General features: G+C 33.6%; 1 protein-coding gene and 1 pseudogene across 2 annotated transcripts; one reads left to right on the plus strand and one right to left on the minus strand.

The window, feature by feature from the left end:
* Positions 1-7,072: 7,072 nt before the first annotated feature.
* Positions 7,073-11,802, minus strand: LOC132304251 (GDSL esterase/lipase At3g26430-like). Of its 2 annotated transcripts, XM_059801844.1 has the most exons (5): positions 11,467-11,802; positions 9,778-9,987; positions 9,520-9,689; positions 8,349-8,619; positions 7,073-7,495 (listed from the first exon to the last, which is right to left on the minus strand). In XM_059801844.1, the coding sequence occupies exons 1-5, from the start codon at positions 11,720-11,722 to the stop codon at positions 7,227-7,229; spliced, it is 1,176 nt and encodes a 391-aa protein (XP_059657827.1). In that variant the 5' UTR covers positions 11,723-11,802; the 3' UTR covers positions 7,073-7,226. The 2 variants fall into 2 exon arrangements, with proteins under 2 accessions (XP_059657827.1, XP_059657826.1); XM_059801843.1 differs by lacking the exon at positions 9,778-9,987 and having other exon boundaries at positions 11,467-11,801.
* A 329-nt stretch (positions 11,803-12,131) lies between these two features.
* LOC132305477 (serine--tRNA ligase-like) lies at positions 12,132-16,644 on the plus strand (annotated as a pseudogene).
* The last annotated feature ends 976 nt before the right edge of the window (positions 16,645-17,620 follow it).

A 17,620-nucleotide genomic window follows, 5' to 3' on the forward strand; every position in this document is an offset into this window, starting at 1 on the left:
ATTACTATTCATTTCAATAATATACAAGATTAAATAATTAGTATGGAGATTTATAGAGAGAGGATTCTAAAGTTGATAGAAATTGGTAGATTGGAAAAAAATGTAGAAGAATAGAAAGCTTCTATATATTTAGATGGAGAATTATGGAAACTAAATCTGAAATTTGTAGATTCAAGAATATGGTAGAAGAATATAGTTTGTATCCTAATTATCATAGTGAGGATGTCCATAAATATGAGTCACATTTCACATTTATGTTTAAGGTTTGTCCCCCTCGATCATAGCAAACATAAAAAAGTATTTAAGTATTTATGTTTTATCCTTTCTGATATGAAAACTAAATCTGAAATGACATTTGTATATGAAAACTAAATTTGAAATGACATTTGTATTGGTTTTGAAATGCTAGTCATCACTTCAATTTCTAAGTATAAGGTGCTCCCATCTGACACCACATTGTGGGGAGGCGTGGCTTTGTTCTTGATACTAAAGACAGCGAACCATCATCCTTGCCGAGCAAGATCTCAACTAACATGTAGGTATGTATGACACTACGAACCTGCAAATGGCGCAAATCAAATTTGTAGACACCTTAACTTTAACTCCATTTTCTTTCCTCTGTTAAAAGACCTATGCACATTAAATCTGTTAAAAAAAATCTGAAGCTTCAATTAGTCTTTGATTATGATCAGGTCTCACCCAATCAACCGCCCTTCTCAATCAAGTGTATCTTGAATTTCATCCAATAATCATGGTTGGAAGTGAGGTGCTCTCCAATGGCGTTTCTAGAGTAGAATCAATGTTCATATAGAGAGAGAGTTGGTGGTGGTGGAGTCGATGTTCATATATAGAGAGAGACTTGTTAGTGGTGGAGGGATGATGCTGGTTGAGAGGGAGAGAAGACGTGTAAATTGGGGGTAATTTTGTCTTCTTACATTTTGGTATAAAGCACAATTTCCCAAGCACAAATAGGATTATTAATGTCTTTTTATCAAAATGAAGGGCACAATATTCTGTGAAAAATTATTTAACAGAGTTAACGGTCCTATAAGGTTAGCGTTAACGGTAGGGAGGCTGACCAATTTTTTTCAAAAGTTTCATCTGTGGTTTATTAATCCAAACATCAGGGGTGGTAAGATAATTAACCCTCTTTTTTTTTCTTTTTTTTTTTCTTAAGATCATTTTTTTGATAGTTTTGTGATCCTTCGTCACGACACTAGGCTCTCACCATTTATGCACTTTTTAAGTTTGAAATTTTTTAGATTTCCCCTTAATTAGTTTAGCAAATTTAAATGTGTACAAATATATTCTCCCTGTCTTTATACCTAATTAAATACGGAGTATCAGTTAGTATGATTAAATATCCATCAAACACGTATTTATAAAAAAAAATCTGTGTATATTCCCAGTTAACAATTTGTTCTTCTTCACGCTCTTGAACTTCTTCATTTCTTCTGCTTGAGAATTGCTCCTCCACTTAGCCAACACGGTGTCAAGTCTTTCCCAAAGATCCGAACTAGCTTTGGCGGGTATTTGAACCTCTATGAACGAGTTTTCCTATACCAAAATTAGTGGAACCTTCGTTAGGTTCCTTCAAAGTTTTTTTTTTCCTAGCAAACAGCACAAATACCAAACATCTCCAGAATCATTGTAAATCAAGCTAAGCGTGATGGAGTATATCAAATGGAATAGGAGAAAGAAGAACATCTTCATGAATATGACTTCGTGAGAGTTTAGCAATCATATGGGCCACCGCGTTGCCATGTCGACGCATATGACTAAGTTGAAACGAGGAAACTCTTTGAAAAGCACACTGGATATTATAAATAACACCCGCCAAATCCGATGAACAAACATCATCCTCCAAAACAGTCTTACAAATAATCAAGGAGTCAGTCTCAAACCAACAGCGATGAAACGAAAAATGATGAGCCCACAGCAAAGCTTTACGAAGACACACAGCTTCAGCCAAAGAAGCATTCTGAGCGTTGAACAAGCAAAACAAAACTGCAAACAGAATGGACTCTTGGTCATCACGAAACCAAGGTTCCTTCAAAGTAAGGAGAGAGAAATAGAAAGGAGAAGGAATGAATGGAGAGAGAGGGTGAGAAAAGAGAACAAGAATGTCTAGAGGGAAAAAAGATCTTTCACTAGGAGTGATGAACATGTGTTATCCCATCCATGAAGTAGTTAATTGAATTCTGCCAAACCTTTAGTAAGGTGGGCTTATTATTATATTTTGAATGCAATGTTGCGTCCGGAGACATACTAAATATGCATATGCCTCTCATATGGTGGTGAAAACGTAAGATTCTTTCCCGAATGATGAACTACCCCATATTTGTGTGTCAAGTGCTGCCACATAAAAATAGATCCTTGAAGGTTCCTTTTTTATATTTTTTTTATTATTATTTTTTTGCATGTTAAAGCAAACTCTTACACTCATTACCACGACATGCTCCTAATGGGGCTTAAACTCTGAACCTCCCCTTTGGGAAGAGAAATCGTACCATCCAAACTAGAAGCTTGGTGGTTTAAGCTAATTTAAAAGGCTCCACTTCCTTCCTGTGATTCTTTTGAGATACTAATTGTTAAATATAAGAATTGTGAGAGAACTCGGTCTATTTGTTCCCTATACCGAATTGATTTTTTGGCTTTTGGCGTGGGAAATAGGACACACGCACAAATTTGAGTGTCGACGTGGAGTGTCTTCATGAGTCATGACAACCCAAATTTTATGTGGGAGAGAGAGAGAAGCTGTATGTTTTGTCCTTTTTGTCACTTTTCTGTCCACATTTAATATCTTCTAATATGTTGTTCATGTATTCCTTGTTTTACTCGAGAAGATTCTTACGTCACGTTCTCCACATAGGCATGAACCAATCTCCTCATGCGATCCTCGTCCTTTGCTGGGACACTACAGTTTTGTATACTGAACATTAGCTCAAATTTCATTTGTCCTTCTATTGTTGATTAATGATATTATGTAAATTATGATTAATATGTGGTGCTCAAAATGTCGGTATCAATGTATCATAAACAGACACTGGCTGCAAACATGGATTATTAATGAATCCGGATTGGATGCGTTCTGTGAATCAGGTTTCTGTTTGTTAGAGGTCAGGAAACAAGTTGTCTGTCGGGTTTGCTTCCTCTTTACCCAGTATGCTCTTCCTCTGGACCAACTGTCTCTAGTCCCAGCTGTTTAATTTTGGAAAACTCCATTTTGCCCCGGACCCAATGTAGCTCCACCACTGTTTAATGTTCTAAACTTATTGTAAATCAAATTTTTTTTTTTCTTTGTTATAAGATTTTATTTACCCCAAAAAAAGGAAAAAAAAAAAAAAAAAATTCATGCTTCTAGTCACAATAGTTGTTGTTTCAAAGTACCTTTCAATTTTTTCTTGAACAATGGTGATACCAAATGCAAACTTATTAATTGCATGCATATCTGGTTAGTACATCTTCACTAGCTCAATGGTTATGGTGCCAAATGGCAAGCCATTTTCAATGAAATAGGAGGGTCTGAAAATGAACCATCCACAATCTGAACAAAAGTCCATTTGTTAGCTTCCCCAGTGAAGTGGACCCCATCCCAACTGATTGCAACAGAAGGGTCTTTGCATGACTTGGCCACTAACACTTGCTTCCCATTCACTGTAATCTTTGTTCCATATGCAAACTAAGGGTAAGGGATACTCAAATCCGGGCACACTCGGGGAGTTGTGTGTTTTGTCAATTAGGTCTCTGAATAATGCTCTATGTCATAATCATGTACCATGTAGATGTATAGACACACACATATACTTAACAAACTCCAAATTTAATAAGAAAGAAAATGTCACGCTCCAGATTTTGAAACCCGTGACGTGTAGGGTTTAGAGATTTAAGAATAATTAAGGTGGTTTAATTTCGTAAAATGAAGGACATTGTTTCAAAACATTCATATATTTCAAGTTCATATTTAATATATATATATATATATATATATTTAAAAATTAGTGTTTAAGAGAAGTAAATCAGTTTCCTTTGAACTTTGTGTGTATCGAAATCTTTGTAAATACACACTTTGTTCAAATTTAAGCAACATACCTACATATAATTTGGACTATCGAAAGAAAAAGAAAACATGTTTCAAATATAACACGAGATAGGTACATGTGTATATATACACACACACACACACACACACACACATATATATAAATTATAATATGTGTGTATGATTAAGGCCAGGGGCATGTGTCCCCCTCAACTTTTTCAAAATTATACTTTTGAATAATATTTTTCTAAAATTTTAATATTGCCCCCTTCAACTTTTTAAAAATTACACTTTTATTTGTATAATTCTTTAAAATTTTAAAATTGCCCCATTAACTTAAAAAAAAGGGCCCTTTTTTTGTGGTTTGATTTTGTGGGTTTTCTGGTTCTTTTCCATATAAATAGGCAGATGAGGATGCAAGTGAAAAGATTGAAAACACACAGGAGAAAAAATAATTGATGGCGAACAAAGAAGCAGAAGTTCAGGAGGCTCGAGATTAGAAATAATTGGGAACTTTGTGCATGATTCAGTTCCAGTTAGGTGTATATGATCTGTAGATATCATTTAATATTTTGTGCTCTAATTGCAATGGTTGAGAAGTGGGAATAATTTTTTTTTCAGCCAACTTGCTCTCAGTTTAATTGAGAGGTTTGGATTATTTTCCTTTGAAAGCTTCATGGTCAAAGTTTGGATTTGTCGATTCACTTGGTTCTCTTACTTTGGTGATCAAGATTGTCCCAAAGCAAATTAATTTATCGAACTTTGTTACCACTAAAAGTTTAATTGTTCTTATGATGGGTTTGAAAGAATGACAAGAATAGAGAAAATGTTTGTTCATTGCATTAAATTCTAACCATTGCATTTTTTTTTTTCAATTTATTTATTAATACAAAGAAGGTTTAAAAATCTTAACTTGATTAAAATGTTCTCTCTTGAGGGGTTGACTGTCCCAAATTTAAGAGTTTAAAAATCTTACTCGTAACTCACTATTCGAAAATGACAAACTTTAACATAAATGTTACTCCTGTAACCCCTATTTATAGACTAATCATCTCAGATTTAGTTTCCATGTCCATCCAATCTATCAATTTCTACAATGTTTTAGAATTCTCTCTATAAATTTCCATTAAAATGTACACGAGTAAGCTTAAACATAAATGTGAAATGGGACTCCTATTTATAGACATCCTTTACTATGATAATTAAGATACAAACTCTATTCTTCTACAATATTCTTGAATCTACAAATTTCATATTTAGTTTCCATAACTCTCCATCTAAATATATACATATTTAGAAGCTTTCCATTCTTCTACATTTTTCTCCAATCTACCAATTTCTATCATCTCTTCAATGTTTTAGAATCCTCTCTTTATAAATCTCCATACTAATTATTTAATCTTGTATATTAGGTTTGTGAAATGACAATATATAAATCACAAGAAAACAAAAATCGTATATGCTTTGTCGAATTTTTAAGAAAAGAAAAAAAAAAATGCATTATGACTAAACATATCCGTATTTTTCCATTTTAATTTTTTTTATGCCAAATTTTTAATTTTTTTATTTTTAACAAAAAAAGAATTATATCCTACGTTTACAATCATGTATTTTCCCACCTTATTTTACTAATTATTCTAGCAGTACATTTTGCTAAAACTTCAAAATTTTTGAACTTGTCTCCTGTAATTGCGGAACAATAATCAAACCAAGCAAGACGTACACTTCTTCTTGTTGAACTCCACACTCACAGCAATAGAGAGGACCATGTGGTACATAGTGAGTTATTATTTTTGTACATATAATACTAGATGTAACATTGTGATTTGGCCTTTTCGTTAAATCTGAACAAATATAATGATTGATATATGATAGTATATAAATACAAATATAATATGATTATATTAATGAGATTGAACTATTAACAGATCATATTAATTCTGATTCAAATCCAATTTGTTAAATTAAGGGTATTGAATTTGGATGTGATCGTTTAACTCTATTTCTAATCCAATTTGTTAAACTAAGGGTATTGAATTTGAATGTTAACGGGATATATAAGTTATTTTTGTTAAATTTTAATATATATTTTTTTATAAATATTTTATGACAATCAAATATCAAAAAATAAAAAAAAAATTTAAAAATATTTTATATCCAAATAAACGGCACAGTACATTAATTGTAAATAATAATAAGAAAAATCATGCTTCTAGTCCCAACAGGAGTTGTTTTCAATTGTTTCTTCCACAATGGTCATACCAATGCAAAATTGCAATAATGAACAAGAAGACAATTGAGAACACGGCATCATGTTCTTCTTTTTATTTTTTGGAAAATTTGGAAAGATTAAATAGACACGCACTCATACTTTTATTTATTGAGACTCGAACCCGAGTCAATGGTTACGGCGGCTATGACATGCGGTTTTTAACAGAATACTCACAGTTGAATTATTAAAGTTTAGGTGGTACATGGTGGGTTATAATTTTTGTACATATAATACTAGATGTAACATTGTGATTAAGGCTTTTTCATTAAATCTGAACAAATATAATGGTTGATATGTGATAGTATATAAATACAAATATAATATTTCTTCTGTCTCATATTAATCGTTCATTTCGAATGCTACCGCGCTGGCGAATGCTACCGCGCTGGTATTGGAATTTGAATCGCCGAAGTTGTATATAGCCGGGAAATCACATGGCTTATTGGTTAAGATAGTGTTTGGGACTGAACATACCACCACCAGAGTAGGAATGATATTCAAGCAAAAGGACAGAAAGGGAAGGCGGGACAAACTGTCACAGTCCCACAGTTCATGGAATATGATAAATTGGAGTAAAATTTAGTATTCTTTAATCGATCAATATTTTAGTATTCTTTAATCGATCAATATTTTTTATTGTTAGATTAATTGTAAATAAAAAAAAAAAAAAAAAAAAAAAATCATGCTTCTAGTCACAATAGGAGTTGTTTTCAACTGTTTCTTCCACAATGGTCATGCCAAATGCAAAATTGCAATAATGAACAACAAAACAATTGAGATCATGGCATTAGTACCATTAATAAATTACATATGTATCTAGTTTGTACATGGGATCTTTTTTTTTTTTTTTTAAAGCAAACATGCATTCATGTCTCTACTGACTCGTGCCCTCTACTAAGACTCGAATCCGAGTCAATGATTATGGCGCTTACGGCGTGCCATTTTCAAAGGCATAGGAGGGTCAGAAAATGAACCATCCACGATCTGATCAAAAACCCATTTGTTAGCTGCCTCTGTGAAGTGAACCCCATCCCAACTGATTGCAACAGAAGGGTCTTTGCATGACTTGGCCACTAACACTTGTTTTCCATCCACTGTAATCTTTGTTCCACATTCCATATTCTTGTTGTAGTTATATTTTCCCCCATGACCACAGCAAGCTCTCAGTGGGTGTTCAAATCCTGTAATTTCATGATGCAGACTAAGGGTCAGGGATACTCGAACACGGACACATTCAGGGAGTTGTGTGCTTTGTCAATTAGGCCTCTCAATAATGCCCTATGTCATAATCATGCACCATATAGATATATAGACGTACATATATACCTAGCATAGTCCAAATTTAATGTCCTTTGTGAAGAAAGAAAATGTCACGTTCCGGATTTTGAAACCCAATACGTGATGGGTAGGGTTTAGGGATTTAAGAATAATTAAGGTGGTTTAATTTTGTAAAATGAAGGACATTGCTTCAAAACATTCATAAATTTAAAGTTCATATTTAATATTTTAAAATAAAATTTAGTGTTTAAGAGATGTAAATCAGTTTCCTTTGAACCTTGCCTATATTGAAATCTCTGTAAATATATTTTTCTGAGAATATTCATTATGTTTAAATTTCAGCAACATACCTACATATAATTTGAACGATGGAAAGAAAAAGAAAACATGTTTCAAATATAACATGAGATAGGTACATAAATACACATATATATAAATTACAATATGTGTGAATGTACCAATTAAGGCCAGGGGGCATGTGCCCCCAGCAACTTTTTCAAAATTATATTTTTGTATAATAATTTTCTAAAATTTTAATATTGCCTCCTTCAACTTTTTTAAAATTACACTTTATATGTATAATTCTTTAAAATTTTATAATTGCCCCCTTAACTTTAAAAATAATTTATTACATTGTGCCCCTGAGCATAATTTCTAGTTCTATCCATGTGTATGTAACTATCAATATGTAAAATACCGACCTTTCGAAATAAATATGTAAGATACTAAATTTAAAGATGAAACATAAATACGTACCATGCTTCTTTGCTTGACTTATGAGTTCATATTTTACTGAATAGACGTCAACGTATGTGATTGCAGCTAGTGGAAGATCCTTTCGAAGTTGGACCACAATTTCCTTTAATTTTCTATTGAAATATTGGGCCACCTCATTGAATGGACTTGCACATCCGAACTTATCAACTTGATCGCCTCCAGGCAACAAACTGTTCAAGACATACGGTAGACACCCAATAGGACCCGTGTTATGTATCCAATATGACTTACCTCCATGACCATATATATCCTACATAAGACAAGCACACTAATTAATGTTCCTTAATTTATTTTAATCAATAAATCATGTATACCAAATTAACAAGCAATGTATTATTAAAAAAAAAAAAAAAAAGTATAGGGATACAATGGAGCCGAGAAACTCGAGTCAATCATATTTATATTAGACTTAGGGCCAGATTCAGCTCATTTACTATTCAATATATTTAGACTCTACTCATTTAATTAATTTTGAGGTGTGATGGTGTTGCCCAAGTGGTAAAAGGGCAGGCCTTAAGTGTCCCTATCTTATAATCCTAGGTTTGAATCTTCTTCCTCCTTAACTTCGCTAATTAGTAACTCTCCTTGCCAAGGGGAAAAAAAAAAAAAAAAAAATTTAACTTTGAATTCAAACTTGATTACAAACCAAAAATCAATATTGATAAAGAAAAAAAAAAAAACAAAAAATCTACTATAAAACCCTAAACAAACTTTAGAAAATGAGTTAATGAATTGAATAAAGATAGGTTTTGTAGTTAAGTAATATTTTTTCGTAGATGGTTCAAGTCTCCATATGTTGGATGGGCCCTACTCGACACTAATTTGACTTCGGGTTAAAGTTGTCAACCTGAACCCGATAATTTCGGGTTAGGTGGATTGATTGAGTCGATCTAGGCTAGGCCGGTCACTTAAAAATTCAATATTAAGTGAACTATATTAGAACAAGTGAGTCGATTAAAAAGATAAGAATTGGGTCAAAACTCAAGTGATGATTGTAACATCCAAACTGCAAGTCTTCACGTGCTAGGAATGGGGTCACCTTATACACATGAGATTTACCTTAGCCATAAGTTCAAAAGACGGATGATTGTGAGGGTTTCATGTCATTTAAAAGATAAATTTATTTGCGATAATAAAAAGCATCACTCACCTTAATTGTAGTTTTGAATTGTTCCAATGCATCAGGAACATAAGCTCTAATTTGATCCATCGTCATATTAAGAAGATAACCAGCCCATAGATCATTCTGTCCAATATCAAACGTGTACAAAGCTCGAGAAAAATCTTCAGTCTTCGGTAAAAGTCCCTCGAAAACTCCTCCTAATATAATCACAGAAAATTATTAGTTCTCAACGGCTCAGATCTTTTTCAAATGAAATTTATAAATGGAGTAGTAGGAGATCAGTGCCTTGGCTACGAAAGATTTGAGAACTATGTTGGAAGTCATTGTACTGATGAAGTTGAACATTCAATGAAATGGGACTAAAACCACCCTGATGAAGACTTATGTTTTGGGGTCTTATGGTTGAACCGGCAGTGGCAAAATTGGCCCCATGAGTGAAGTTGGAGCCCACTGAGTCAAGATAGGCACTCAGATATGGTAGTCCCAAGCCCTCAGCTATAAAAAGCCACAATCACACTGGGTAATATTAGAGGCGGATAAATAATTCGTGAATTCAATTCGTGATTACACGATCCGATTCGATTCAATCCGATTTATGATCAACCCTAAGTAATATCAAAATCAATCAATAAGCACATGACAGGTCTAAACTCATTGATATATAATAATATGTACAAATTGTGATAATCATAAAATGTTACTATGACATAATCACATTAAACAACTACTTTTTGTTTCACTTTCATTATTCATTATTGGCTCACGCCACCTTGAAAACATTGCCATTTTGTCAATAAGTCATTTATATATTTATTTATTATTGTTTATCTTTTGGTAATTTAGATGCTCAAGTGATCTTGAAAACATAGTGATTTTGTTGAGGAGTTATTTCTAAATTGTTTTATCTTTTATTAATACTATACACTTCAAAACTTGTACCTAAATAATGATTTAAAGTTTGAAAATCTATAATTTCTACTTATTTATGTAAATTGAACAATTCTAATTCATTAATATTTCTAGTGTCATAATGATACGAGTTTCCTACTCATTTGAGTCATTTCTAGTTTTCGATTCGCAATCACTTAATATATGTCTGCACATTAATCATTTTCTTTTAAATATATATAGGGGTGACCACGGATCAGATCGAATCGGACTGGATTAGATCAATCCTAATTTGATCCACTCCCAACGGATTAGGCAAAACTTAATCCACCACCGATCCATTATCCCACGGTTCGGATTCATGTAAAAACGGATTGGATTGGATTGAATCCGCAAATTGAATTTTATCTAAATTATCTATTATTTATTATTTATTTGTCTTTTAACCATAATCCAATGGATAAAATTTTAACTTATTTATATTAATTCATATATTTAAATAAATTTTAACTAATACATTCTTAAAATAATTAAATTATCATTAACTAATATATTATTTGAAAAAATATATATATTTCACAGATCGGATCGAATCGAATCGGACTTACGGATCAGATTGAATTTTTAACGGTCCAATCCGTGAGTTACGGATTCGAGTTTTTGGATTCGCTACCGATCCGTGAGTGTAGCAATCCGATCCGATCGGATTCGTAGGTTCATGAATTATTTGTCCACCTTTATATATCCCCAAAAAGATAAGGAATTTTCAATAAATGTGTTATGATATATGATTTGTGTTATGATATAATAGTCAATACTTTATTATTTGAAAACTCCTCATCCTTTTAGGGGCGTCGTTATGTACTACATATACCTTCAAATGTCATGAAATGCATAATGTGGCTATTCAATTTCTGTGCAATACTCCTAGTCAACCAAATAATTCTAAAATTCACACACACACACACACACACACACACACACACACACATATTAATTATTATCGAAGTAATAACACAATAGAATATTAACCACTAGATTGTTACTCCGTAATAAATATATATAAAAAGGTCTAAATGTACTTACCTATAAAATCAACAATTAGACGTCCATCGGAGTATCGTCCGGCAGGGCGATGGAAATAGGACTCCCCATAAGGTGGAGGAACCTGGCCGAATGCTGCAGACAAGCCGCCGGTGTCGGAATTTGAATCGCCGAAGTTGAATATTGCCGGGAAATCACATGGCTTATTGGCTACGAAAGTGTTTGGTACTGAATATACTACCACCAGAGCAACAATGATATTCAGGCAAAAGATATTCAACCAAAAGGAGGATTCCATGAGAGAGCTAGAGTAGGAGGTGGATGATCAAGGCTTAAAAATGAAGAAAGAAAAATGTGCATGTATGGACTATAAAGGACAGGAGATCCAAGATTTAAGACATAAAGGGTAGGTAGGACAAACTGTCACAGTCCACAGTTCATGTGGTTGCATCGGCATATGCTTATTATATAAGCAAATTTACCAAAGAGCTTTGGTCCGATACTGGAATTTGACACATTGGAGTAAAGTTTACAGGGAAATATGTGTCATTTCATTATGACTCACGTCCCCAAAACATAAAATAAATCAACTAGCAAGGCTTTTGAAAGACGAGAGGAGACTAATAACTTAGTTTACAGGGGCATATGTGTCATTTCATTATGACTCATGTGACTTGTTCAGTGAACTCGTGCAAGAAGGCTGAAGCATGATTGGGACTCGCCGGCGTTCATCGAGCCACCTCCAGAGCCGCCGGATCGTGCCGATTAGGGCTCTGTTCCCTGCTGTGTTATTACACCGGACGTGGGTATGGTTTAGACAAAGATTTTTTTGTTTCTCTTTAAAAAAAAAAAAAACTGCAATGTGAACAATTTTGCAAACCAAGATATTGAATCATTAAGTTTAGAGAAGGCATATTATAGATTGCCATGGGACATTGATTTTGGCTCGCTATCCTTCCATAATTTTGGCGTCCGTTTTGCAATGTTTTAGAGAGGCTCTTGATGATTTCTATATAATTCATAGAATAGATACGTGTTTTTCAAGTTTAATTCATTATGTTTGAATTTCATGTTTTTCAGAACTGAATGTAGAAGAGTTCTTAGTTTGATGATGTTTTTTCTTAAAAAAATGGCCCTTTTTTGTGGTTTGATTTTATGGGTTTTCTCTGGTTCCTTTCCATATAAATAGGCGGATGAGGATGCGAGTGAAAAGGTTGAAAATGCCGAGGAGAAAAAACAATTGATTGCGAACAAAGAAGCAGAAGTTCAGGAGGCTCGAGCAGCATTATATTCAAACCTAGAAATAATTGGGAACTTTGTCCACGATTCAGTTCCGGTTAGCAACGATGAGGTAAATGTATGATTTGTAGATATCATTTACAGATATGCAATTACTGGATCAATTTATTTCTCTAAATTTCTTTATAATTTTGTAGGTAGACAATACTATAATTCGATCTTGGGGTGAGAAGCGTTCGGGACTAAAGCTGAAAAATCATGTTGAGCTTGTTGAACTTCTTGGAATTGTAGATACTAAGAAAGGTATTAAATCTGTTCTTTGATAAAGTGAGTTCTGCTTAAGTGAAAATGATTATGATTTTGTGGTATTACTATAAACTGCTTGTTCAAGAAATAATGTTTGTATTATCCTTTCTCCGTATTATTATGATTTCACTATCTGTTAATGATTTATTCAATTCATTTAATATTTTGTGCTCTAATTGCAATGGTTGAGAAGTGGGAAGATTTTTATTCAACCAACTTGCTCTCAGTTTAATTGAGAGGTTTAGATTATCTTCCTTTGAAGGCTTCATGGTCAAAGTTTGGATTTGTCGATTACTATTTCCATGGTTATTCACTTGGTTCTCTTACTTTGGTGATCTGGGGTTGTCCCAAAGCAAATTAATTTATCGAACTTTGTCACCCCTAAAGTTTTATCGTTTTCATTATAACTATGATGCGTTGTGCCCTTTCAAAATAATAATTGAAATGACAAGAATAGAGCATATGTTTGTGCACTAAATTCTAACAATTACATTTTTTTTTTCAATTTATGTGTTGTCCCTCTGCTAATGCAATGTGCTTGATACATTTAGGTACTAATGTAGCAGGAGGTAGGGGTTACTATCTGAAAGGAGATAAAGCTCTAATTAATTTTGGAAATGAGTTTCTATATAAACGGGAGTATACCGCATTGCAAACTCCACTCTTCATGAGAAAACCTATGATGGCGAAGTGTGCTCAATTAGCACAATTTGATGAAGAACTATACACGGTAACATCCATGTCCAAAACCTCCTCTAATTGCTGCTCAGCCATTTGTTCTATCATGTAAATCTTTCTGTGTAGAAACTCGTATAGGAATCCACTTTATGAAATGCACAGAGGCAGGTATACCATCTCCACATGCAGCAAGTCTGAACTGCAGCATAAGGGAGAGAAATGTCAAATTGTGTTGATTTGCCAATAACTATAACACGAAGGCTATGAAGCACATTATTTATCCTACATATACTATATATTCATTGCATTATATTCAATTTATTTTGCTAATGTGTTCTTTTAAATGAGTTATCATTGCATCATTGGTTTGTCTTAAGTCCTTTGGTTTGTCAAATGCTGGTATGCATAATAAATTTGATATATCTTCCTCAAAATGAAGACAGAACATGCTAACTTGGTAATGTTTTTCTAGTCTGCCGCAATTTGAGCATACCTGATAATTGTTGTTCAATAGGTAACTGGGGAGGGAGAGGACAAATATCTGATTGCTACAGCTGAACAGCCACTCTCTGCTTATCATGCAGATGATTGGATCCAACCTTCAGAGCTACCTTTAAGGTTATTGCAATCTTTGTGAACTATAGTTGTATTGGTGGCTACGAAACCTTGGTGTTTTTCCCGTGTCTCTGTGCACGATAATGGTGGTTAGTTTTTACTGATTAATATTATATGGTTTGTTAGGTATGCAGGATATTCGTCTTGCTTCCGTAAAGAAGCTGGCTCGCATGGCCAGGATACACATGGGATTTTCCGAGTACATCAGTTTGAGAAAGTGGAGCAGTTCTGCATTACCAGCCCAAATGGTAATGAGTCCTGGGACATGCTAGAGGAAATGATCAATAACTCTGAGGAGTTCTATAAGATGGTATGTGGTTTTCCTTCTTTCAGAATCTTATGAAACTTATGCTTGCAATTTTTAGTTCTTCAATTATTCCTTTCGAGAATTCTTTTTGTCTTTTTCTACCTTCTTCTTTATATTAGTTTTTAGGATGCTATTATTTGTGCTCACTCTCCAGTTATGAAGATGCATAGATTTTTTAAATTTTCAATATATAGTGTATGGTAAGTATTCTCTACAAAATGACAACCTTTACTCCTGTTGAGAATCTGATAATTTTCTCCGTTGCAGCTTAAGATTCCCTATCAAGTTGTATCTATTGTTTCTGGTGCCTTGAATGACGCAGCAGCAAAGAAATATGATTTGGAAGGATGGTGTTTCCGGCATCAAATACTTACAGAGAGCTTGTCTCCTGCTCAAACTGTACAGACTATCAGTCCAGAAGACTAGAGATTCGATATGGACATAAAAAGGTTGGTGTTTGCTCTTTGTTCTCATCAAATGAACCAAGTCATAATCTGTTGAAAATTCCCCATATACCAATTATTAAGTAGCTAGCCTCTCTCTAAAGAATCAAAAGAGTGGTGAATCTGTTCTTGTGATTAGGCAGATAGAACAAATGCATTACATAGCAAGGACCAGGTTTTTTTTTGGCCTGGAAAACTAGGGAGGGGGAAAGGGGACTCAAAACACGGCACACCTAGTTGGGGAGCTGGGTGCTCTACCAACTAGTCCACTGGGTATTTTCCATAGCAAGGACCAGAATTGAGTCATGTCAATTGGAGAAGCATCTATGATCCACCTTTCAGTACTTGCTATAACTTCTAAATTTTTGAACTTGTCCCCTGTAATTGCGGAACAATAATCAAACCAAGCAATATGTACACTTGTTGAACTCTACACTCACAGCAATAGAGAGGACCATGTGCTGCATTCTCGAGAATTATCAAAGGGAAGATGGTGTTGAGATATCGGAAGTATTGCAACCAAAAATGTTTGGAAAGACATTCATGCCCTTCCAGACAAACCCTACCAAAGTAACAGAAGGGAAGGATTGTGTGAAAACCCTTCCTGCGAAAATGTAGCAATAATGAGCATCCCTAAGTTTTAAAACTTTGGTTTTGTTTTGTTTGGCTGTGTTTGGCGTCATGGAATTGGAGCCTTGGAATCGGAGAATTTTTTGTTTTATTTTTAGAGTTGCTTTTCTCCAATTCCATTTCCAATTCCCCACTCATTTATTTTGGTCCAGATTAATTATATATACCCTGCAGTATTGAGCTAGAAATTTCCTTTTGGTATGTGTGCTAGTTGACAATTGTGCTTTATATGCCCAATTGAGTTAATGAATTTTATAATTACTAGTAGGTTGGATATTATGGTTATACACTTGTATTTACTTTTTTTATATTTGGCACTAAACCTGTGAACGTACCAAGACTTGCTATAGCTTGTAAATTTCTGAACTTGTCCCCTGTAATTGCAGAAAAATGATCAAAACAAGCAATATGTACACTTGTTGAACTCTACGCTCACAGCAATAGAGAGTACTATGTGCTGCATTCTCGAGAATTACCAAAGGGAAGACGGTGTTGAGATACCAGAAGTATTGCAACCGAAAATGTTTGGAAAGACATTCATGCCCTTCCAGACAAACCCTGCCAAAGCAGCAAATGGGAAGGATCGTGTGAAACCCTAACTTCCTGTGAAAATGTAGCAAGCAAGATCGTGTGAAACCCTAGCTTCCTGTGAAAATGTGGCAATATCATGTGAAACCCTCCCTGCGAAAATGTAGCAATATCATGTGAAACCCTCCCTGCGAAAATGAAGCAATGATGAGCAGCCCTAAGTTTAAAAGTTTGGTTTTGTTTTGTCTGGTTGTTTGGCGGCATGGAATTAGAGCCTTGGAATTGGAATTGGAAAAAATTTTGGTTCAATTTTCTGAGTTGATTTTCTCTAATTTCCAATTCATTTATTTTGGTCCAGATTAATTGTATATTCCCTCCAGTATTGAGGTTGAAATTTGCTTTTGGTATGCATGCTAGATGACTATTGTGCTTGATATGCCCTATTGAGTTAAATGAATTTTATAATTACTAGTAGGTTGGATATTATGGTCATACACTTGTATTTACTATTTTTTATATTTGGCACTAGACCTGTGAACGGATTGGATAGGAGGAAGTGGATGCCTTTTGTCATTTTGTTTTTCTTTCATGTTTCTCATGAAAAATTGGCTTCAGTTTCTTAATTATCAAATTCAGTACAAAAAAGTGGGGGTGAGTTTCTTGCTAAGGGGGAAAAAAAATCATCCTGCATTTTATCTAAGTTGGTTTATATATATAAAAAAATGAAGTAATTTAACTTTTTTTTCTTCCCTTAGTTTTGTGTTTGTGTTTTCGCATCAAATAGTTGGGTATTTTATTACTCAATAGGCAAATGTAAATGCAAATGCATCAGGTTGGTTACTCTAGTTGTCCTTGGAACCGACTTTGAGCCTCAGCACCTCTAACATTCTAATCTAATATAATTTTTCCCTAATATATATATATATATATACACACACACATATAAATGTTGATAATTGTTACAAAAACAAACTGCCAACTAAAAAAGAACAAAAGAGAATTCCTTTATTATCCCTGAGTTTTTTTTAAAAAAAACTTAGCTTTGCTTAAAAGGAATTCCCACAATATGGAAAATGCCAAAAGAATTTGGCTTCGTAGCCGAGAGGGAAATGCCAAAAGAATTTGACGTGTTGAAGATCTTTTTAACTCTTTTGGAAAATGTATTCAACTCTACGTTTGATCATGAAAAATATGGAATGTTGTTTTTTCACGCACCTCCAAAATTATTCATATGCCCATTTTTTAGTTGATATATTTTTTTTTTTTTAAAAAAAGAATGTATGCTTATTTAAAGATATATCATATACACGTACTTAGATAGTCCAGTGATTAGTTTCTTTCGTAAATTTTGGACTCTCTACATTTATTAATTTAATAAATGTAAGGTGTAAATAATTTTTTTTAAAATAATAAATGTTGAAGTGATAACATTAATGAAAAACAGATGAAA

Source organism: Cornus florida, unplaced genomic scaffold, assembly GCF_030987335.1.
Source record: "Cornus florida cultivar Cherokee Brave unplaced genomic scaffold, ASM3098733v1 CherokeeBrave_3.0.0_Hap2_Chr04, whole genome shotgun sequence".
Classification (NCBI taxonomy): domain Eukaryota; kingdom Viridiplantae; phylum Streptophyta; class Magnoliopsida; order Cornales; family Cornaceae; genus Cornus; species Cornus florida.

Excerpts from the sequence above, each read along its gene's own strand:
- LOC132304251 (XM_059801844.1), bottom strand. The coding sequence starts at position 11,722 with ATGGAATCCTCCTTTTGGTTGAATATCTTTTGCCTGAATATCATTGTT. Across the intron at positions 8,620-9,519 it reads AATTCAAAACTACAATTAAG|GATATATATGGTCATGGAGG; the intron begins GTGAGTGATGCT and ends TGTCTTATGTAG. Across the intron at positions 7,496-8,348 it reads AAGTCAAGCAAAGAAGCATG|GATTTGAACACCCACTGAGA; the intron begins GTACGTATTTAT and ends ATGAAATTACAG.